The 23753-nt window shown below is 33.9% G+C and overlaps 3 protein-coding genes across 3 annotated transcripts; all 3 read right to left on the bottom strand.

The window, feature by feature from the left end:
* Positions 1 to 1607: 1607 nt before the first annotated feature.
* Positions 1608 to 7726, bottom strand: LOC131619871 (TMV resistance protein N-like). Its single transcript, XM_058890913.1, has 7 exons — positions 7224 to 7726; positions 5810 to 6854; positions 5417 to 5722; positions 3852 to 5337; positions 3499 to 3710; positions 3303 to 3389; positions 1608 to 2807 (listed from the first exon to the last, which is right to left on the bottom strand). The coding sequence occupies exons 1-7, from the start codon at positions 7724 to 7726 to the stop codon at positions 1791 to 1793; spliced, it is 4656 nt and encodes a 1551-aa protein (XP_058746896.1). The 3' UTR covers positions 1608 to 1790.
* Positions 7727 to 9489: 1763 nt separating this feature from the next.
* LOC131618085 (seed linoleate 9S-lipoxygenase-3-like) lies at positions 9490 to 13018 on the bottom strand. The gene is made up of 9 exons (XM_058889352.1): positions 12778 to 13018; positions 12406 to 12692; positions 12078 to 12318; positions 11673 to 11993; positions 11378 to 11574; positions 10998 to 11302; positions 10656 to 10919; positions 10185 to 10576; positions 9490 to 10110 (listed from the first exon to the last, which is right to left on the bottom strand). Exons 1-9 carry the CDS (start codon positions 12977 to 12979, stop codon positions 9746 to 9748), a joined length of 2574 nt encoding a protein of 857 aa, XP_058745335.1. The 5' UTR covers positions 12980 to 13018; the 3' UTR covers positions 9490 to 9745.
* A 6406-nt stretch (positions 13019 to 19424) lies between these two features.
* LOC131618084 (linoleate 9S-lipoxygenase-like) lies at positions 19425 to 22995 on the bottom strand. The gene is made up of 9 exons (XM_058889351.1): positions 22658 to 22995; positions 22289 to 22575; positions 21962 to 22202; positions 21558 to 21878; positions 21367 to 21452; positions 21137 to 21244; positions 20755 to 21059; positions 20408 to 20671; positions 19425 to 20300 (listed from the first exon to the last, which is right to left on the bottom strand). The coding sequence occupies exons 1-9, from the start codon at positions 22893 to 22895 to the stop codon at positions 19544 to 19546; spliced, it is 2607 nt and encodes an 868-aa protein (XP_058745334.1). The 5' UTR covers positions 22896 to 22995; the 3' UTR covers positions 19425 to 19543.
* Positions 22996 to 23753: the final 758 nt, after the last annotated feature.

The raw sequence follows: 23753 nt of genomic DNA, 5'->3' as shown, positions 1-23753 counted from the left end.
AGTAATATTGGTTATTTCAACATCCTTTACGCTGAATTGATGACGTTATATCACAAATTGCGGATGATCTGAGAACTTGACATTAAAGACCTAATGTGTTATTCTGACTCCAACTCAGCTATCAAATTTATTTTAGCGTCTCTTAATGTTTGACATCACTATGCCAACATTCTTCACAATATTAAAGAGATTTTCTCTAGGGAATGACAAGCTCAACTATTTCATACTCTTAGAGAGGAGAATGCTTGAGGTTACTATCTAACAAAATATGGGGATGATAATGATGCGACATACTATTCCTTTGCGAAGCCTCATGTTGGAATCATCACTTTCCTACTAGCATATGCTAGTGAGACTTTATTTTCTAGATAACTTTATGCTTTTCCTTTACTTTTCCTTTTCTCACTTTTACCCAAAAAAAAATCTTCTTTTTTGAATATTTTATTTTAGATACACCAATCATTAAATTCTTAGATGCCATCTTATCAATCAAATATAAATGAACATGCCCCAGACGTCTATGTCATTACCAAAAGTCTTCACTTTAGGTAACATTTGGTACCACTATTTGATATATCATCTATGTTCAACATATATACATTATCAATTATAGAATCCTTAAACACTTTTTTCTCATTAGCTTTATGTTCAATTAAATAACTTAAGGTATAAAAAATGATGGAATACTCATGGTCACATAATTAATTAATGCTTAAGAGGTTGTGTTTAAGCTCTTTAACTAAAAGAACACCATCTATGGTGATTGTGGATGGGTTTTCCATAATACTTTCACCTAAAATCTTACCTCAATTATTGTCTGCATAGGTGACGTAGTCACACTCTTTGTGAACAAATTCAATTTAGATGCAAATTCAGTTTTTCTTAAAAGGACAAGGCACATTGAAGTTAACTGTCATTTTATCAGAGAAGGTGCATAAACATGACTTACTTGCCAACCAAACAACAAAATGGTAACTTGTTTATGAAATCCTTGGATGTAAAAGCTTTTCATGATCTTATGTTCGAGTTGTGTTCATTATCCCCAAACTCCACCTTGAAGGAGAGTATTAGAGATATTGGGAGTAAGTCTGAGAGTTAGTTATTAGTTATAATTCATTAGAGTTGTTAGAGAATATAGATCAAGGTTTGTTATTAGTTAGAGGTTATATATCAAAGTTTGCTAGGAATTTTTCTATTTTCATGTTCTAAAAGATACTCCCTCCGTTTTTTATTATAAGTCGTTTTGGAAAAAAAATTGTATTTTAATATAAGTCGCTTTACAATTCCAATAAATAATTAATGCTATTTTTCCTATTATATCCTTAAATATTTATTATTTGCTCTCCTTTCAATTATATAAATTTATCTTCCACAATATCATTAATGAAGGATAATTTTGTAAAAACCTTCATAATTTCTCATTTTCATACAACAATTATTATTTTTCTTAATATGTGTGAAAAGTCTAAAACGACTTATAATAAAAAACGGAGGGAGTAAATCATTAGCACATATAAAGGCATACCATACCATACCATGCATCCTCGTTATTCATTGAATACATAATACTTTTCAAGTCAATTTTTTATTTGAAACAATTGGTCATACTCTAAGATCATGAAAATCATGAAAATGGGATACTAAATCTCCATCTAAAACCTTAAGACATTAGGTAGATGAGTCAGCTCTCTTTAGATAGATGAGTCAACTTTCTTATATGTCTAATATTTAAGTCGTGCATTGCTAATGTGAGACTCACCACACCCTTGAACCCAACATATCAATATTTCTCAAGTAGTGCTACTTCCAAAGTTGTCTGCAAAATCTATTCTAAAACCTTCCCATTGGTCTCTCAACTTTTTTTGCTTTGACAAGGCAGCAGCATATGCAGATTTAGAGTTTTTAATATTCAACATAAGCTCTTTGCTTTCAGTTATCATATTCTTAGCCTCATTTTTCACTTTCTTCTTTTCACCTTCACATCTTTCCATGCTCTCCTTCAACTTGGTTATTTCCAACTCAATACTTTTCTTTTGCTCAACAAGAATTCTAATTTTTTCATCCACCTTTTCACCCTCTTCCTTAAGACGCTTGACTTCATTTTCCAACTGACTCTTTTCTTTCTGTTTTGATTCCTTTTGTTTCTTAGCATCTCTCACTCGCTGCTTGAGCTTTTCTTTTTCTTTCAAAGCATTAATGTGATCCTCAACCACTTTTTTAGTCCCGACAAAGTCTTTGAAGAGGTTCTCAATAGAGGATGTCATTCTCTGGACAAGCTTCACAACATTAGGAGAAACATTTTCATGAGATGCTTGTTTTATGTATTCCAAAGACATTAGTAGTTGCCGTTGTATCTCAACATCACTGGCAACGGACTCAAGTGAATTTTCCAATAGGCTTTCAAGGTTATGCAAAGCTTCTCTTACAGCATCATCATTTGTGGAACAGGTTGCTTTTGGTGAGGACTCTGGACTTCCCAACAGGATGCTCTCAAGTTCAGAAAAAGGATCCTCATCTGATCCATCTTCTTGATCACCTTCAGGTTCGCTAAGATTCATTATTGGTGCATTTTCTTTTCTTTGTTTTGGTTCACTTATCAGATCATTGGTGTCAGGAACACTGATTTGTCCTCCTGCTATATTTGGTTTTTCTTCCGAATTCTTAGTCTCATCAAAATTAGCTTGCCAATGATTTTTGTTTTCACCTGGTTTGTTATCAGAAGCATTGTCTTCAACAGATGACGTTATCGGTACATGAAATTTAGCTTCAGATTCAGATGGTTTTACTTCACTTTCTTTGCCTTTGAACTGCACTATGAAAAAGCATTGGTCAAGGCAAGATGAGCTGGTGGCTTCAAGAAATTCAATAACCATATTAACATTATGTACTTTTATTTGTTATGTTAGTTCATGAATCATGATAGCTTGTATATATTTGTATTCAAGTTTTGCTTTAATGTTCACAAGATAAGAGACTAAATTCTTTGCTTTTGACTCACACGCTCTAATAAACTAATAATCATATTGACAAAATTACAGAGCTAAAAAATGAAATAATTACAAAATGCAATGGCTATAATTTTGTATTTTTGACACTTTTCTGTAAGAGTGGTGTTATTTGAACACCTAACTATTGACACTGGATCCAACACCATATAAAAATACAAAAGGACAGAGAATAAAATAACTAAAAACAAACGATACCGTTTAGAAATACGGTGTTGGACACCTAAAAACGTGTCCAAATAACATTTCTCTATCTATAAATTGACAAAGTTTGTCAAAATAAAAGTAGTGACTTACAACTTCTGCAGAGTTGGTAATATTCTCCTCCTGACCGGTTCCATCATCAGGTTCAATTAGCGTTCCATTATTTCCTTCGCTGTTGACCTGCACAGACAAATCACTATAGTAACAAAATGATATTTTTGAAAATCAAAATAGTGGTTTTGTCAATTAAGATGGAAGGGAATTTTGTCAAGAAAAAATAAGTGCTCACGATTTTTGTAGAGTTTTTGGCATTCTTCTTGCTACCACTTGCAGCACTGAACTTGGTTTGTATTTTTGAATTTTTCAGAAAAGATGAAACCCGAAGTTTGCCAATAGAATAGAAGCGACTCCAACCTTTTGAAAGCTTTGAGGTATTATGATGTCGACCTTTTCTAGAACTGCTTTCTTCCAAATCAGAATTTGTCTCTGGTTCAACCGTCTCTGAGTCAAATTATGTGATTAAAGACAATGAAGTTGAAAACATGGCAAAAATAACAGTTTCTAATGAATATTAAACTGTTTTAAGTTAGTTTTATGAAAATGAGATGAAAAAGGATTTGATTTAATAAAGAAGTTGCAGACCTTGTATAATGCTCTTGAAACGATTTTCAATTGCCTTCAAGGTTATCCTACCTCCTGATTCTAATATCACAGCCTTCTTCAACTCTTTTCTCTTTTCCGAATCCAAATCCAATTGATGTAAAACACTCAGCAGTTCATCAGCACATACAGGTCGTACCCCACACTCTTTAATACCGATTGAACCATCAACTTCGTCCATATTATTAGTAACATAAAACTCAAACCGAAGCTTTGGTTCATAATATTTGAGAATGCTGTCACAATGGAATGGATCGTACCATGCAAAAACATGATCCGACTTCAGTTCTGTGACATAAGTATTAAACATTGTATCCTTTATACCTTCTTCTCCCAAGTCGCATCGACATTTTATCATAGTTCCACCCTTCTTCGTTCCACCTGTGGGAGAAAGAACCACTGAGTAAAGAAATCCCAGTGAGTTCCAATGGTTAGGAAGTTTAATGGTAATGGAGGATTCGGTAGTAGTTTGATATTTGAACTGCCTTGGAACCTTTGTTCCTGGTAGACAAGCATCAACACTGGTATAATTGTAGCTGTGAACATCCACGCGAAGTCTTCTAACAGACACATTTTGAAATGCAGCGCTCATCATTGTTAAATTGAGACTTTCCATTATATGTTTGAGTGAACGCCCATCCAAATTCAGGCTGTTCCTGAATGAAATGTTTTTGGCATTTCCCATCATCTTTGTTGCAATAGTTTTTAAATTTGAAACTGAAACCAGGGACGCGCAGTTAATGGCATTTAACAATTTGATGAGAGGGGGAAGCTCTGGAAGATACTGAATCTCCCTGCAATCCTCCAATGACAGAATTTCTAGCTCTTGAAGATTCCTGATGCTTCCCGGCAACCTTTTCACGTTGCTTCTATCTAGAATTAGTTCCTGTAATTTTGATAGGACACTGATGTTGTCAGGGAGTTCAAACAAGTTATTACAATCCTTCAAATGTAGTATTTGTAGAGATCGCAGGCCATCAAACAAGACATGTAGCTGCTGTTTCTTAACTTTTAGTCCACTGCCAGAAATCCTAAGCTCCTTAATAGATGTTAGGCTAGGTAACTCATCTGGAAGATACTCAAGTCTTGAACCCTCAAGATTAAGCCGCTTAAGATTGCGAGGAAGCCCAATTGATAGGTCAAGTGTTTGAATCCCTGTACTGCTTAAATCCAAGTTTTCAATTATATCCGAGGAGACAGCAAATTCCTCAAGACTTGTGCAGCCAATGATACTGATCTTTTCCAAAAATTTTAAATGTTTCTGGCCTTTAACACTCCTAAGCTTTGTACATCCGTCGAGTATCAAAGTAGTAAGTGTTTCAGCCAAAAGAACAGATGGATGAAGATCCACCAGACTCACGCAACCGGAGAGATTAACCCATTTAAGTTTTGATGCCTTAGACAAATTCGGAAGCTGAACGAAATGTCTGCATTCACCTAGGTCAATCACCTCTAGTTTATCAAGGTCCTGTTAACAATTCAAAACAAGACATCAAAATGCAAAATTCTAAACAACAAAAAATTACTTATTACGAATATATTTTCACCTGCATCCCCTGCCAAAGTTGTTTAACATTACTGTGCGGCATATGAATCTCAACAAGCAACTTGGCACAAAAAGGTTGTGGAAGTGTCTCGAAAGGGTATCCAATCCACTCAAAGTACCTCAATTCACTAGAAAATGGCTCAAGTACCATCGGAAGGTTGAGGTATGCATTACTACAACTCTGACCCAATGGGATATAGAATTTAAGAATTCTTAAGGATTTCATCTTGGTGAATGTGTCGGAACATAAAGGCAACTCATTATTTTTAGACAAATCCAGTGTTATACCTTCAATGGAACTAGTCCCCTGACAAGACAAAAAGTAAACCGCATTAGTTACAGTCTCTATTTGAAAAAATATTTTGAAAAATGAGTTTGTTTCTTGCTCTCTTACCTTGTTTTCTTTAATTACTTCAAGCGCTTCGCTCCCGCTCAATCGTGTATGAGTTGCAGGGTTTATGCCACATTCTTTACGCAAAATGTCTGAACCCATTTTCTTTAGCAAGTCATGCATTTGTATTCTATTTCCATTTGAAATAGTTATCAAAGCCTTGTCTTCTAGGACTTCTATTCCACTACTTGCTTCCAAGCCACAAGCATTTAGTATACTTATGACATGATCTTTCTTTTCTCCTTTGAAAAAAAATGCAATGTCTAGAAATATCTTCTTCTCTAGTGGATCCAATCCATCATAGCTCACTTTTAATACTTTTTGAATTTCTTCCTTTGGAAACTTGTCGAGTTTTCTGAAAGTACTTTCCCAAAAATCAGTACCTTTGGATCGCAGATTTGAACCCAAAACTTTCAAAGCAAGTGGAACGCCTCCTGCATAAGCAACTGCCCTTTGCGAAAGATCCTCGTAACCCTTTCGGGGATGGCTTTGTTTGAAGGCTTCTAAGCTAAACAGCTCTAGAGATTCTTTATCTTCCCATTGCTTGACCTCATATATCGATTGAACTCTTTCACTGAGCAATTGTCTGTCTCTCGTCGTTATAAGGAGTCTACTATCCTTACTTTGGTCGCCGAAATTCCTGCATAAATATTCAAACTGATCTAAACTGTCAACATTATCAAGTATAATGAAAACCTTTTTACTTTTCAGCCTCCTCATATGGAATGTAGTTCCTACAACATTAGATGGTGAAATTTCTTCCTTTAGTAGCTCAGATAGAAGCTTGCTGAGTGAATATTCTTTTGCGTTCGCAAAGCATACATGGTCATATTGGGCAAAGAATTTGGCAAACAACACTTTAGCAATGGTTGTCTTCCCCATTCCACCCATACCCCAAATTCCAATTATCTGAATTCTAGTCATTAATGTTTCTACCCCTCCACAAAATTTTTCAATCCCAACAATACCTTCTAGTTCATTAGGGTACCTCAGTTGTAGCTTTTGCAATACATCATTCACAACATTCTCTATGAGGTTAGAGTCATCCCTATCACAAATCAAACATAAGGAAATATTAAATTTATCACTATATGACGAGTATTAAGGTTTAATAACAGAGACTACAACTATATTACTAACGCAATTACGGATGCAGAAATTTAAAACCATGATTTTTCTCCATAATTGAATTTCTAATCAGTCTTTTTTTTTTTCTAGAACAACAATTCAGACTATACTTCTATCCAATTCGTTAATTTCAAGATCATTTTTAACAACTCTTCTCTCTATATGCCCAATCAATACGGAGGCTCCGAAAATGAGTCTAAATTATAAATAAAAAAATACAATTATAATAATTAAAAATGACGTGTTAAAAATACAATTATATATAAATAAAAAATAGATTTAATCTTACTTGTGAGTTTTGGAGTCCCATCCAGAGATATTAGCAGCTTCAGTAAGAGCAGCTTTCCAATTAAGCACTTTTCGTCTTGACTCATCACTTTCATTAGTTCCAAGATCTCTCTCATGTTTAGCGAATGCTTTCTCAAAATTCCCTCTCTGATTTCTAATATGAGAAGGATCTGTTTTATAGAAAACAGGTATAACAACTTGACCGTGAACTTTTCTGCATTCAAGTATTTTAACAAGCTCTTCCAAACACCATTTTGAAGAAGCATAGTTTTCTGAAAAAACAACGATGGAGACATGTGAATCTTCAATGGCTTCAGAAAGTGTTGGCCAAACGTCTTCTCCTCTGTTTAGGAGGTAATCTATGTATGTTTTGATTGATTTGTGATTCAGAGCATCGTAGAGATGGCTTGTGAAACCGATTCGAGTGTCCTCGCCTCTGAAACTGAGAAATACGTCGTGTTTTTTGTTAGAGTAAGAGGTTGATAATAATGCTCTGTTAGGCATTGTAAGTTTGGAGTATGCTGTTTGTTTTTGTTTTTCAAGTGTTGTTGTTGGCGGACTTTAAGGGAAGCAGGGAGGGAAGCTCATTTGTCACTCTAGGAATAAGCAACAACTACTCAGGGTACAAATGCTTTTACACTTGTAAGGCCTAAAGTATATATTCATTTTTTATATTTCACTCTAGTTATTTTTTGACTCATTTATTAATTACGTTGGAGCGTTAATCTTGTGGGTCACCACTGTGCATCAGAGGATCACATCACTGCTATAGGAGTCCATCATCATAATTCATACTATATAAATTTGATTTTGATCTGAAATAATGACGCCGTTTGTGAGAATCGACTAGTAATTCTTACGAAATACCACGATTAGATATTCTATGATGCGAAAATTAGTTCACCATAACCAAACACAAAGAAGGGAGAGGATCTCTGGTGCAACACCGCTCCTAATTTTTGGCGTCGATGAGGCTAGAAAGACATCACCACACAAAGTTTGTGCAAATGAATTCCCTCCAATGTGAGCAAATAGGATGTGAAATGGAGTCGAGGACCCAAATAATTGTGTTGGGGTGCCCCTGAGTGTGTTAGAGACATGCAACCAACTTCTCCTAGAGATATAGTGTGTTAGGGTAGTGGTTAAGTTATTATTCACTTGTAATCTGTAAACTCTATTTTTAGAGAAAATAAATAGTAAAACTATTGTAACCAACTTTGTCTTTTTCTCTTTCTTTGTAACTGAATTGTTTTTATATGTTTGTTCAAGAAAACCTCTCTTTATCACAACATTACTTCATTTTTAGTGCGACATTTGTCTCAACAACATTTGTTTGCACTTTATATCTGACATGATCGAGTTAAAGGAGATTCTAATTTAGAAGGTGCTCTTAGAAAAGAATCCATTAGACACGTTCATCAAATCAGTGTCAAAATCAAGGTTTAAGTATGAGCTGGACTTGACCAATTTTTTTAAGAGTAATTCAAGGTTTGGAGAGACTGACGAAGTGGTTGATGGTTGAAATGACATCACCATCAGTTTAAAGTCAAATGGGAGAATTGTTGTAATATGTCTTAAAATCTCAAGTGATAAAAAGCGGAAAAAACACTTTTAGTATACTTAGTTTTTAGGTGGTGGCAGCGGCAAAGGTCGGGTGATGGTGGTGGTTCGCGGGTAACAAACCAAGTCATTTTGGTTCTCAAACCGTAGTGGATCTTTAGGGTTTCGATATTTATAAACCTGATTTTCTCTCATTTGTTCTTAGTACGAGTTGCATAAACTGTAGAAATCCTTGTAAGAAATAATGGTAGAAATTTCTAGGATTTTATTTTTGGAATTTGTCCGCCTTTAAAATAATCATAAAGATTTGAAAAACATTTTAAACACCTTGAATTTGTGTGATTCATATGTTAGAAATTAAAGAGATTGAAAAACATTTGAAGATAGAAAATAGTGTTTGTTTTTAAAAACTTTGAAGACTATTTTCATGTAAATCTTCTTCTAAATTGAAGAAACTAGATAAACAATTATTATTATTATTTTTTGTATTATTGTCTTTTATTATTTTATTGCACTTGAACCATTGTTTGATTGTTATTGTTTTTCATTCTACATATCAAAAGATGTTAGTGTAATTAAGCATTTCAATTTCATTTTAGTAAAGTCTTTAGTGGATAAACCTATCGACTAGGAAATATTTAGGATGAAATATTAAACAAAATCATCCATAAAAAATACTATGACATGATACCAACTTAAATCCAAAATCTGTACTTTATAAACAAATAATATGACATGAAGTAAAATATTTTACAAGATAGAAGTTTGAGAATTCCACCTTACAAACTGCAAATACAACATTTTACATAAAAACATCATTGTTTACATTATTGTCATATGAACAAGCAAGCAATCAAACACACAATTTTACACAAGTGGTGTGATAAGGAATTGAAATTCCCTCTCTCACACAATTTATTCCAAACCACAACACAATCATTCACAATATGTAGCAACACTCTCTTAGATTGAGATACTGTTGGGAATTCCTCTAAAAGTAAGTCCTTCTTCACTTGAAGGATAAAGAAGAGTATAAGGCATGCTAACCGGCCCAACTCGGTTTCTCAATGATTCATTGTTGTTCCTCAGAATGAGTTGTCCCTCAATTTCAGCTAGTGTTTTTCCAAACTTCTTGAAAGCTGCTATGGCATTTGTATCAGAAGTCCAATACTCAGCACTGTCTCTTTGTCCAAGGTAGTACTCATCAGAAGCATGCCTTGACAAGATTTCTATGACCGATAGATCGATAAGAGTTTGAAACTTGGGTGTAATTGTTTTCAAGTACGCCTTTTGAGGGTTAGTCGCTAGCTCATCGTACTCAGTAGTACCTGTAATACGTAAAATATTTGATTTTAGTCTATACGAAGAAATTTCAAAGAGAAAAAAACGAATCACTAAGTACCTTTCTCAGGCATTAATCGCCTACTGAGAGTTGGACGGTTTAATATGAAACCTCCATACGGATATTGTCCAAAATTAACAGCTGCGTGAAGAGCTGAAGCAGTCCAAATGATAATACTAGAAACATGAATCAAATCTTCGCGAGTTTGTAATTTAGGCCACCACGGCTCGCCTTTCTTGTCACCATGACCTTCTTCTACAACTTCTTTCCACCAAGCTTGGAGTTCCGAGTCTTGTTGAATTTTGTCATCTGTTATGTAGTATATCGAAACATAGTCTTGCACCCAAGTCTTAATAGCATCCCAAATATCGAGCCCATCAACAGCATACGGGTAATCCTCTATCAGTAAACGAAGACCGTGAGGAGAAGTTGAATCCTCAACTGCTATTCCTCTAAATATACAAGAGTAAAACGGTTAAATATATTTTTTGTCCTGATAAAATCACGATCATATCATTCAACTTTAATTACCTTTTGATGAGATCGGCGGGTAGGGCTTGGTCTGTAAAAACCCAATCCTTATAAACTTTGGATGATATCTCCATAGCATACCCTCCCCATAAGAATGTCTTTTCAATAATACCATCTGCGTTGACTAAGGATTGTCTAGCAAGTGCGTTTATATTCATGGTATCGCGATAATGCGGATGCAATAGTTTATAAATAGGATGAAGCACGCTAAGTTGCCTATTCGTTGCTATCACAAATGGCTCAACAACTGCATGAGTATTCAACCTGCATAATCCATGAAAAGTTATTCATAGCCAATTCATATACACGAAAATACATTTCATCGACAAATTGTATATATACCAGTGGCTGACAAGTTGGTGAAAGCATGAGTCATTTACTATAACATAAGCTTTGGCAAGTAGCCAAATTGTAGCTTCAACACCTTCAATTGCAGGCAAGTAAACATTACTAACAACACCGAATTGATCTCCTTGAGGATGTGGAAGGCTTAACTCAATGGCTAAAGGCTTTAAAGTTCCATCACTTTTCAAGAAAAGAATGGTCCTTGAAGCATAGGCTTTTGTTGAAGTTGAGTTTATTAGCCTTAGATATGGAATTATTGCATCATGGTGTTCTAGCAAGAACAGTTTCTTGTTTTGTATAGCCTGATAAAAATGTAAATTGGTCAATTTTGGCTATAAAGAAACAAAAACAATGGATCATATAATAGTTATCTTTACCTCATCAAGAGTACTGAGACCCTCCAAGTTAAGCTCTATCTGCTCTTTGGTTATTGTGCTAGTATGATCTCCATAGATTGCACTATCAAGCTTACTTTTTGGAGGAAACTCCTGGAGGGAGCGAATTAGGCCGGGATTTACACCAGCAACAATCTCTCTTCCAAATTCTTCATCAGTCATCCACGCAGACTTACTCACTACTCAAAATAATATCGAGTATTCAATAAGTCTTTTGTTAAGTAAAACAAAATTATTAATTTTACTCGCAATTTTGCAAAAGGTGAGTAGGATATACCTTGAATTACTTTAGGTGGTGGAAACTTGAGGACTTCTTCACCATCGGTTCGAAAGATTTCTGATAACACTGGTAAAGGACTAATTTTGCTAATTATATCGGTCGGTAGCTTAATTCCTCCTTCATATAGATCAAACACATCATCAAAGCTATCAAATTCGGTTGGTGTGAAATTTATGTCGAACACAGATTGTAGCAATGGAATTACATCTTGAGAAACAGACTTAAGTCCATAAACAAGAAAATCCGAGGATTTCAAGTGACCGAAAGCTTCATCTCTTGGAATATACACACTATTCCCCCTACTCTCACTGTTAGGATCTGTTAACATAATTGAATATACAAAACTATAAGTAAAGACATCATCAAGAATGAGATAAGACTTGAAGAACACAAGTATATAACCTGTTGCAGTAGGTTTTCTCCCGGTTCTTCCCCTACGAGGATAAGGATGATCGCTAGATCGTCCTAGAATTGGACGAGCATAGCTTTGACCCTTATCAGGCTCACCCAAATCATTATAAACATCATAATCATAAATTCTATCCCATTCTTGACGCTCTCCCGTTCCATTTCCTCGTAAAGTCTTCAACTCTAATTGTCTATAGTAGACCAACGGAGCCGGTGTATCACTTGGTAGAAAAACCTGCAACATATGTTTTCGAATTAACTTTTTTAAAATATAAAAAATCAAACTCCAATACTATTTGGTAGATATACAGATTGTTCTTACGTTGTTGGCGAAGAAAATGCGATCGGTTTGGTATTTCTTGGCGTTGTAAATCCAGGAGTTGCAAACAAAGTGAATGGTTCCAAGATTAGGAATATCGTCGAGAGTTAAGCTGACAAGATAGAACTCAGTTGACATGTAGTTTTTGATTTTGAATGCTCCAGGAATTCCAAAGCTGCTATCATATTCAAATTCAATGCTGAATGCAGTTTGCTTGTCTCCCAAGGTTGGTAAATTGGTAATTGCTTGTTTTAAATAAGCTTCTTTTCCCACTTTTCCTTCTCCACTTACTGCAAAATATTTAAGCTTAAAAGTTTATACAAAAATAAAAGATAAACGGAAAACAAACTCCGCTGTATTCGAAAGAAAACTTACAGAGAGGTTTAGTAGAACTAATTAACTGAAGACAAACGGATGAACCTAAGAAGGAAGTAAGAGTATCAAGTATGGATCCAAAACCATCCAAGGCTCCATCTAGAATCTTTGCAGGATCTGTTAAGCTGTTTATGTCCAACACATTCTTTTGCATAAGCACTAATGTGCCTTTGATCTTATCACCTCCAAATATGAAGGACATTTTTGGTTTTTAGTCAAGCAAAAAACAGTTGCTAAAGATGGATAGGAGGGTTGTGAGAAAGTCAAGTAACCTCGGTGGGTATTTATAGAAGAACAATTAGTGTGTGTGTGTGTTTTTTTATTAAAAAATAAAACACTAGTTTAGAATTGAGATATTGCCTAGTTGCTAAGTGTGCTAGGTAGTCAACTCACCCATTCTTGGGTTGGAAGTGGTGAGAAATCTCTTTGGATTCGTCAGAATCGGAGCAGGGATTTAGGGATTTAGAGAGGGCTTATCCACGATCTCTGGTTGTGTGAGTCAACTTCTTACCAACTAAACCAACTTATTTTAGCGATGACCTTATGATCTTAATTGGAGGAAGGAAGTTGTAAAGGTGAGTGGTAATTAGTGTTGTTTTTATTAAAAAAACAATTCATCTTTTTTTTATTATACATTATTTTGATATTTTCATATATATTAAAAAAAATGTGATTATTTATTGTATGAAAAAAGAAATTATGATTTTTTTTTAAAATAAAAATTGTCCTTCTTTAATTAAATAAGAAAGATACATTTAAGGAATTGAAAGAACAAAGAATAATAAATAATTAAAGATATGATAGAAAAAATAACATTAATAATTCATTGGTAATATAAAGTGACTTATAATTTGACACAACTTTTTTTCTAAAGAGATTTATAATAAAAACTGAGGGAGTACTAATTTAGAATTGAGATATTGCCTAGCTGTTAAGTGTATTAGGGTAAGGTAGTCAACTCGCTCATTCTTGGGTTGGCGTATATGGTCCAATCAACGTTGCTTAGTCTGACGGAGTTAAGTTTTAATGTTGGAATCTCAAATTCATACGAGTTATTGTTGGGAATACTTAAAGGCATTAGTAGGTTTATAACAATTGATGAGATCTATAAGTCTCTCAGGAGAAGTGATATGAAGCTTGAGAGATGAGGCTGTAAGTCCCTCAGGTGAGGCGTTGGATCTCTCGAGCGGGACTTCTATCAAACCCTAAATCAAGACTTATAATTAAATCTCCTAGGCTAGACTCCAGTCGCGCCTCTTATGCGAGATTTTTATGTTTGATCCCGCCTAGTGAAACTCTAAGTTTCTCAGGCTGAGATCTTAGATAGTATGGGAATTTTAGTCCTTCATGCAAAGTTAAATGGGGTCTGACCGATGAGACTGCAAGTCCCTCAGGCGAGACGTTGGACCTCTTGGGCGATTTTTTGATGCATGGTCCTGTCCGGTAAAGCTCTATGTTTCTTAAGCTAGGATCTTAGATATACTAGGAATCTTATATATACTAGGAATCTTAGTCCATCAGGAAAAGTTATATAGGGCCTGACTGATGAGACTGCAAGTCCCTCAAGCGAGGCGTTGGACCTCTTGGTGATATTTTTATGTTTGGTCCCTCTTGGTAAAACTCTTAGTTTCTCCTGGGATTTTAGATAGTTTATTCGTATTGCCCTGAATTTTGGCAAGGATTTCCTCTAGGAGGTGCCACCACCACTTCAAATAATACATTTTATGACAAATCATTCACCCCAACCATTGAAAATTCGAGGTCAAATGACCTATAACGCTTTCATTTTTTAGAAAAGAAGAAATCTTATACCTTGGTTTTAAACAAAACTGACATATAAGGGTGCTAAGGGTTTGAACTTCGATTCCTAACTCCTGCAATTTTAAGTTTTATTTAGAACCAAAAAGACACCTTTATTTTACAAATCATCTTCTCCCTCGGTTTCTCTAATAATCGAGGGGATATATAATCAGATTTTACTATAAAAGTACTCGTTGATAATTTTTTTACGTAAATCTAACTTATATGTAGCCACTCCAAAATCGTACGCATCATTCTTTTGGATGGATTGTAAGATAGAAAAATCTTCAATATTCTTCTTTCTATCTTAAAGAAAACATTTTTCCTACCCTTGCAATATATTCCACATAATGATGTTGATGTTGTTGTTGTTTTCAAATAACTTTCCTATTTGTTAATCAAAAGGTATACAATAAAATCTGCTCAAGATATTGCTAATCAGAAGGTATATCTTGTTATCTTTCTTGTGAAAGCATTTCTCATGAAAATATTTGCTCTAGAAACGCTCGTGAACATCATATCTCTGTGATGGATTGCAAGTGCGGAAAAATTCTCATATTTAGAACAGATAACTTATCCAAAGTTGGATAAGTTATTGAGTGTATGTGGAGAACAAAGGGTGTAAAACTAATCTGGATAACAACAAAGATTTGTTGTTCTCCAGTAATAAGAGCAAATATTTGTCAAAACTTGAATTTATTGTAACAATATATTTTAATATTATATGTAAACAATGTAATTTTTTTAATTAAAAAACTTATTCAGTTCGGGTTTAAGCTGAAACCGAAGAATACGTGGAAAGAAATCATTTTTATTTTATTTTTTGTCATAATCAAAAAAATATTAAAGTGTATTTATTGAAAATATTTATTATCCTTAAATAAATATTTATCGTTCATTTAATAAATATCAGACACTCTATATATGTATGTTGTTAATATACTTTAATAATCATGCAATACTAGATTGAAAAATAATATTATAACCCTGTAATTTAAAAAAGTCAGTGTGTATGTACTACACACTCCTTAGTTGTAAATTTAATTTATAAATAAAATTTGTATAAGTGTCATTAAAAGTTACTATATATGTTTATTATTTTAAATCAATTTTTTTTATTATGAATGCTAATTTATTTATATAAAAAGATGAAAAGCTAATACTAAAAGCAGCTCTACACAAATTAAAAGAACTATATTATCATTAGGGAAATACTAACCGGACAATGGTTAAGTATTCAAAAATAGTAAATTGAAATATTAAATTTTCTATAATTTTTTTTTTGGAATGCTTAACCATTGTCCTGAGGGTATTGGTTAGCAAGACCCTTATTATTATTATTATTATTATTATTATTATTATTATTATTATTATTATTATTATTATTATTATTATTATTATTATTATTATTATTATTATTATTATTATAACGTCCATTATTATTTTTACTATAATTAATGTCAATTATTGTTGAGTGTTGTTAGTATATTTTAGTTTTTTCAATGACTACCAGGCACACTAGAAAAATGCATGTTTGCGAGAATCGTGGTTCACGTGGTTGATTTATTTTATCAACAAAATCATATTAACAATAACATTAATTAATTGCATGGTGACTTGGTTGATAGTTTTGTTTTTGTAGGAAAAACAGGATAATATATTTTTGTGTGTGTGTGTGTGTGACGGATACTATGTTGATAGTTGATTTTTTATCATATAGAGGAAAAGTTAATAGTTGACTTGAAACTTATATAACTTTGGGAAGTAACATTTAATAAACGTGGGTATTTGTCTCTAGTGGGCCATACATTTTTAAACAATAGCTACAATTACTTGTGACGTTAAATTCAGAGAAGCGTATATGATATTTTGTTAGTGGCGTCTTCAACTTATCAATTATTTTATAAAACTCATTATTTTCTATGCATAATTACGAAGATTAATTTTTTAAATCGAAAAAAAAAATATAGTCAACTATAAAACTGTTCTTTGAGATAATTTAATACTATGGTGTATTCAAGGTTGAGTTTGAATGCAAGATTTCTAATCAAGCTTGAAAATATTTCTTATCATCTTTTTCTTTTGGGTCCACATTTCTTATCATCTTTTATTTTTCGATTCATATAAAAACTATTATATCCATTTATCTTTAAATTTAAATAAAAAGGATTAAAACATATCTATGTATTTTTGTAGATTTTTTTAAATATATTTACATGAAAAATGTAGAAAAGTGCACTCGTATTTGTTATGGTATGGGTTAAGACCTAGTATGTCCATGTCTAGCAACATTACACAGTGACAACAATTTATCCATCACAATTTTTAGATCTACAAAGTGGTTACACTCTAATATCATATCAAAAGGAGAAGTGCCTAAGGAGGTTTTAGTGATTCAAAATCTTGAGATGAACCTGCCCTAGAAATACATTTTATCATAGTTGGCAAAATCATGAAGACCATTAGATTACACTCTAAGAGATCTTCTTACATCTATTCTCTAAGATAATTATGACTATTCAGAAGGTACAGAACCTCAAAACCCTAAAAACTCACTATGAAAAATAGACTGCAATCAGTCTCATGTACACATTATTCTATAACCTAAAATCTCACACTTATGACCAGGGGCGGAGCCAAGGCCCAGCTAGCCCGGGCAAGCGCCCGGGCTCAACCCCTATTTTCTTTGTACTTTCCCCAATTTAATAGTCGATTTTTAGGCAGACTCAGGGGCAAAATTAGGGACAAGATTAATAAAAATAGGGTGTAAAAATTAAAACAGATAAATAATCAATGAGGTAAAGTTTTTGCCCAGGCTACCTAAAATTCCTGGCTCCGCCACTACTTATGACCAAGATTGACTTGAGCAAAAAGAGATTCTAAGTACACCCCAACCCCGAACAAAGCTAGAAGATCGTTCCACAATCCGTCATTATGTCCTTTGTCATCTACAACACTTGAAGAAGAAGGTCCTTATTAGATCATTTGGTGTCATATACTAAAATCGTCTTCCCACATTTCCACGATTCCATATAAGCATGATCTGATGGTGAATCCCAAAATCAACGAGGCTGCGAGGGTTAACAAAGAGCACCAATATGGGTTAAGTGCTTCGCCGTAATCCCATGGATTGCCATCATCCCCACAACAACATATGGGTTCTCCCTAAGGCAAAAATATTTCTAGGGTTCCAATGACAAACCACAAAACAAACAATTTTTTAAGAGACTTCTTATTCTCAATCCAAGGGCAGTTAGACGTCATCGGTCAATAGAATGGGAGATTAATACAGGTCGGAAGTTTGAAAACTCTCCCTATGTAATTTCCATGAGACATATAAGGGTAAATATGAACTTAACCCAACTAGACATGGAAAATACTTTATTCAATGATAAAGTCAACAAACACCTCCTCCAAAGCTTTCCACTCCCTCGAGATTCATGAGTAATTGGAATGTTCTAGGAAAACCCAAGTCCCCATCATCGCGAAGAAAATCACCTTAAAAGCTCTATAGACACCATTGACAAAATCAGCATCATCATCTTCTTTAGAAAGATCTTGGGGAAAAGAGGATACCACAAGGAATAATGCTTTCACTCTCCGGATCAACGACAAATCCATCCGTATGAATCTATAAAAACCTATGAGAACAAGATCCCGTGATGGGACAACGAACCCTGATGACCACATTTAAATCGTGGACACCCTCCTCACTTTCCAAGGTGCCAATTGACTATAAAAATGCAAGTTGTTCGTCCTCACTTTAAAGGAGGGATGGATGATGTGGTTTAAGGGTCTTAGAATCGATTCTATCAACTCTAGAAAATGCTTCATGACAACCCATTTATTTAAATCTTAATTGAAAATCAATTACTATACACTATTAATGTAAGAAGTTTTGAATGGTTAATTTATTACTATCATTCGTTTGATTTATTTTATAAGTAGTTAAAATAAAATAGTTAAAATAAAAATCAAATTTATTCTAATATCCAACCTCTATAATTAATTAAAAGTGCTTTCAATTTAATTCTTTAAATAATCAATCATTACATCATGCAGATCTTTCGACAACCAAAAGTCAGACTACCAAGATTTCATTACTTAATAATAATGAATTATTTTTAAAAAGCCGTACAAGTTATTTAAAAGTTTATTGCAAAATAGACCCATAGATAAGTCTATATCTATATTCATAATAAAGTTGCGCATGTCTTTTTGTTTTTTCTCAAAACTAAGAAAGAAGATTTTACCGTATCCCTCCTTCCTTCACTTCACCATACAAAATCTATAAAATATTAATTTTTTTTAAAAAAAAAATTAAGTATTTTTCTCCTATATATGTTTTTTTTGAAACATATTTTCAATTTATTTGTGAGTTTAAATCTAAATTTTCGTGTGTAAAATTGTTTTTTAAATAACTAAAATTTTCAAAATAATTATTGATCCAATCCACTTCAACACTTAGAACGACTCAATAGTCTTGGTCCACTCAGAACGACTCAATAGTCATATCACTTCTGCCCCTCCGTCAGGGACATATCCTCACCAGGCCAGAGGACCAGCAAACCATCACCGTCCTCGGCCATGCCTCCACCTTGGAAGGGAACTTGGAGTCATAGCATTTGATAGTTTGAATTAAGAAGGGGTGTTAGTGTAATTCAAACAATCAAAATGCTAGGTTGTTTCTAAGGAAAGTTAGCTAAAGTTGGTTAGTTTTGGTTGTTTTTAGTTTGTTATGAGTTGTTACTTGCTTTGCAAGTAACACATGTTGTGTATATAAACAATCATCAAGTATGATGCAATCTAATCCTTCTCTCATTTCCAATAATCTTTATCTTCTCTTTTTTATTTTTCCCAACACAAGGAATGCAACTGATGCAATAGTTTTATGTTGATGTAAATAAAAACATAATAACCATCAAACAAGCATACATACATAACAACATGACCATACATGATTTTTTTAGATGGAGATACTATTGGGAATGCCTCTACAAGTCAATCCTTCTTCACTAGAAGGATAAAGCAAAGTATATGGCATCTTCACAGGCCCATACCTGTTTCTCAATGACTCATCATTGTTCCTTTGAGTGAGTTTTTGCTCAATTTCAGCCAACTTCCTTCCAAATCTCTTGAAAGCCTCTCTTGGTTGTGAATCAGAAGTCCAAAGATCACCTTCAATTCTCTCTCCAAGGTATTGTTCATCAGAGGCATGTCTTGATAAAATCTCTATAATGGTTAAATCAGTAAGAGTATCATTCTTTGGTGTGATTGTCCTCAGAAATTGCTTTTGGTAGTTTTTAGAAAGCTCGTCATACTCAGGGGTTCCTTTCTCAGGCATTAACCTTCTAGTCTTCGTTGGCCGGTTAAGGATGTATCCTCCATACGGATATTGTCCAAAATTAACAGCTGCATGAAGTGCTGAAGCTATCCATATGAGGATGGCACAAGCTTCAATCAACTCCTTACGCGTTTGCATCTTAAACCACCATGTCGCATTCTTCAAATCACCATGACCCACTTCTACAAGTTCTTTCCAGAATGCTTGGAGTTCAGAATCTTGTACAATAGTTGCATCGGACTTGTAGTAGAAATTCACATATTCTTCAACCCATGTCTTAATAGCAGCCCATATTTCTAGTCCATCAGCAGCATAAGGGTAGTCCTCTATCAGAAGACGAAGACCATGCGGAGAAGTTGCATCCTCAACCGCCATTCCTCTAGATTACAAGTAATGAAGATATCATTTACATAAAAATAAAAACAATTGAGATTGAAACCAATATATTTTTAACCAAGATGAAGATGTAATGTTTTGTAGGGTTACCTTTTGAGTAGATCATGAGGCAGTCCTTGTTCTGTGAAAACCCAATCTTTGTATACTACAGAAGAAAATTCTATAGAATAACTTCCCAACAAGAATGTCGATTCAATAATACCTTCTGCGTTTACCAAGATACTCCTTGCAAGTGAATTTATGTTCATTGTGTCGCGATAGTGTGGAAGTAAAAGTTTATGAATAGGATGAACCACACTAAGATGCCTATTTGTTGCTATGATGAATGGCTCAACAACTGCATGAGTATTCAACCTGTAACAGACATATATTCATAAATATTTCATAGATAGATAAGTTATATTTGATTTTATAAATATTATGAACTAAAATCATACCAATGGCTAACAAGTTGGTGATAACATGAGTCATTTACAACAACGTAAGCTTTAGCGAGGAGCCAAATTGAAGCTTCAACACCTTCACTTGCCGGTAAGTAAACTTTACTGATTGGACCAAAACTATCAGCCTGTGGATGTGGGCTACTTAGCTCAATGGCCAGTGGCTTCAAAGTTCCATCATTTTGCAAGAAAAGGATTGTTCTAGTAGCATATGCTTTTGTGTCAGTTGCATTTATTTTCCTCAAATATGGAAATAATGGATCATGGTGATCAAGTATGTACAATCTGTTGGTTTGGATAGCCTATTTTAAAAAATATAATATGTCAGTAATTGCAATTATTTAAATAAAAATGAAACAATGTTAAATTGTTTAATTACTTTTTCAACTGTGACACCAGACATGTTTGGTTGTAAATGTTCTTTGGTTACTTTGCTTGTATTATCACCAAAGAGTTGTCTATCTAGCTTGCTGGTAGGTGGAAACTCCTACAATAAATGTAGCAAGCAATACTAGGTTAAACAATTGAAAATATAATATGAAAAATGGACAAAAATTTCTTAGTTAAATCATTGTGTGAGAATAACAATTGCTAAACTATTAAGCTTACTTGAAGTCTTTTGATGATATGTGGATTCACACCGGCGATCATCTCCCTCGTAAATTCTTCATCTGTCATCCATCCAGACTGATTCACTGCTCAAAATAAGATCAATGCAAAACATCTTAGAATCTTTCAATATTTGGTAGGAAACTACATTACTAAGATTACTAAGACTAAAAGTGTTTTGCTAATGATACCTTGAATCACTTTAGGTGGTGGAAACTTAAGAGGTGCTTCACCATCTGTTCTAAGGAGTTCCTTGAACAATGGTATAGGGCTAAGTTTGCTAAGTGCATTAGTAGGCAATTTAATTCCACCCTCATAGAAAGTACGAACTTCATCGAATGTATTAAACTCTGGCCGATTGAACTGTAATGATAGTGCAGATTGTAACTGAGGTATGACATTTTGAGACACCGACTTGAGTACGTAAACAAGAAAGTCCGAAGACTTCAAGTGACCAAATGATTCATCTCTTGGAAGGTAAACAAAGTCGCTCCGACTCTCACTTTTCGCATCTGTTCATACACAACAGAAAAATAAGCATTAGCAGCAAGAATGACTTTAAAATTAAGTAAAGATAGAATACAAAGTTTATAACCTTTCTTAGCTGGTTTTCTTCCTGTTCTCCCCCTTCGAGGATAAGGCAAAGTGCTCGATCCTCCAATAACAGGACGAGCCAAACTAGCTTTTTTGTCAGGAGCTCCCAAATCGTTATAGACATCATAATCATATATTCTATCCCATTCTTTACGCTCTCCCGTTCCATCTCCTCTTAAAGTCTTCAGTTCTTCTTGTCTATAGTACACTAGCGGAGCCGGTGTTTCACTTGGAAGATATGACTATATTTATATATTTACTGGTGTAAGATTTTTGGAAATATAATCTATATTTAACATGTCATATAAATATGAAACTTTTTTATTACCTTGTTAGCGAAGAAGATGCGTTCGGTTTTATATTTCGTAGTATTGTAAATCCATGAGTTGCAAACAAAGTGGATGGTTCCATGGTTAGGAATATCTTCAAGTGTCAAACTCACAAGAAAAAATTCTCCAAGCATGAAATTCTCAATATAAAATGCTCCTGGAATTCCCATCTCACTATCCCATTTGAAATGAACATTAAATGCACACTGTCCAGCTCCTAAAATTGGAAGTGAAGTAACAATACCTTCAAGAAACGTTCTCTTTCCCACTTTCCCTTTTCCACTTTCTACAAACATGTCACAAATTACTAGTCCAAAAATATTGAGAAATCTATGAAAAGAGATTAAGAAGTAATTAATTATACATACCATCAGCACTAGTAGCACTAATCAACCTGAGAGCCACTGAACAGCCTAAGGTTGAAGTATATGTATCCAATATTGAGCCAGCAATACCATTAGCAGCTTTGAATCCACTTTTTATTAAACTAGTGACACTTTGAAGTGAAGTGAGTGCGTTTATGTCCAAAACATTCTTGTGCATCAACACAACTGTCCCCTTCACCTTTTGGCTTCTCTTAAATCGACCACTCGCTATTGAAAACATGCTTGCAGCTTCTCCAACAAACTTGTTAAGCACTTTTCTGCTATTCTATTATTTCGTTTCACATTGTGACTTCTTATATAGCAAGTCTTGAACAGTTATTGAAAACTACAACGTAAATGCATGTCAACTTGACGCTAGGATTCCTATAAATTATGATAATATCAAGTAAATATTTCTTTGGAACACGCTTTGAACGCGTTAAAATAGTACAATCTTCTCTCTCATATTTCTCAAAACTCATGTGTGTAAGTGTTGTTACTGTCTTATGAAATGTTTGTACTTTGGAGGAAGTTTTCCCATAAATAAAAGTGGATAATATTTATTACTATTATTGCATGGTAGGTTAAATTCAATAAAGTTTGGGAAGACCTAAATATAGAAGTCTTTTTGTATGGTTTAAAAGTTAGGATATGATTGGTTAATGCAATAACTATTTTACACTGAATGCTACTACCAGTAACTTTGTAAAAGCTATACTATTAAAGGTGTATATCCACCACTACAGTACTTGCATTAAAATACGTTTGCAGATCATCATGAGATCTTCTACTAGCTAAAGTGTGAATGGGAGTCCTTAGATCACCCTCAAGCATTGACCTGTGTTTCCTTCAAGATTTTGCAGCGTTGTAGTTATTGAGTTGCTTATTAGTTAAGTTTAATTATTTGACTTATTACTATTTATTTGTAAACAAGTATGAATTATGGTCTTGTAAATTATTGCAGCACGCAATATCACGCTAATTGTTTTAAATTACGGTCATGGATGCAGTTGTAGCTGCTGTGACGCGATTGTAGTCATTATGGTTGCTTTCACAATAAGTATGACTTATTACTATTAATTTGTTGAGTATGAACTAT

This window comes from Vicia villosa, linkage group LG7 (genome assembly GCF_029867415.1).
Source record: "Vicia villosa cultivar HV-30 ecotype Madison, WI linkage group LG7, Vvil1.0, whole genome shotgun sequence".
Taxonomy (NCBI): domain Eukaryota; kingdom Viridiplantae; phylum Streptophyta; class Magnoliopsida; order Fabales; family Fabaceae; genus Vicia; species Vicia villosa.
Note: the sequence above shows the minus strand (reverse complement) of the source record. Positions and strands in the feature narration are given on the sequence as shown.

Excerpts from the sequence above, each read along its gene's own strand:
- LOC131619871 (XM_058890913.1), bottom strand. The coding sequence starts at position 7,726 with ATGCCTAACAGAGCATTATTATCAACCTCTTACTCTAACAAAAAACAC. Across the intron at positions 6,855-7,223 it reads TGGGACTCCAAAACTCACAA|GGATGACTCTAACCTCATAG; the intron begins GTAAGATTAAAT and ends GATTTGTGATAG. Across the intron at positions 3,711-3,851 it reads TTTCAAGAGCATTATACAAG|AGACGGTTGAACCAGAGACA; the intron begins GTCTGCAACTTC and ends AATTTGACTCAG.
- LOC131618085 (XM_058889352.1), bottom strand. The coding sequence starts at position 12,979 with ATGTCCTTCATATTTGGAGGTGATAAGATCAAAGGCACATTAGTGCTT. Across the intron at positions 12,693-12,777 it reads TAGTTCTACTAAACCTCTCT|TAAGTGGAGAAGGAAAAGTG; the intron begins GTAAGTTTTCTT and ends AATATTTTGCAG. Across the intron at positions 11,303-11,377 it reads GTCTCAGTACTCTTGATGAG|GCTATACAAAACAAGAAACT; the intron begins GTAAAGATAACT and ends CATTTTTATCAG.
- LOC131618084 (XM_058889351.1), bottom strand. The coding sequence starts at position 22,895 with ATGTTTTCAATAGCGAGTGGTCGATTTAAGAGAAGCCAAAAGGTGAAG. Across the intron at positions 21,060-21,136 it reads CTGGTGTCACAGTTGAAAAA|GCTATCCAAACCAACAGATT; the intron begins GTAATTAAACAA and ends TTTTTAAAATAG. Across the intron at positions 20,672-20,754 it reads CACCAACTTGTTAGCCATTG|GTTGAATACTCATGCAGTTG; the intron begins GTATGATTTTAG and ends TGTCTGTTACAG.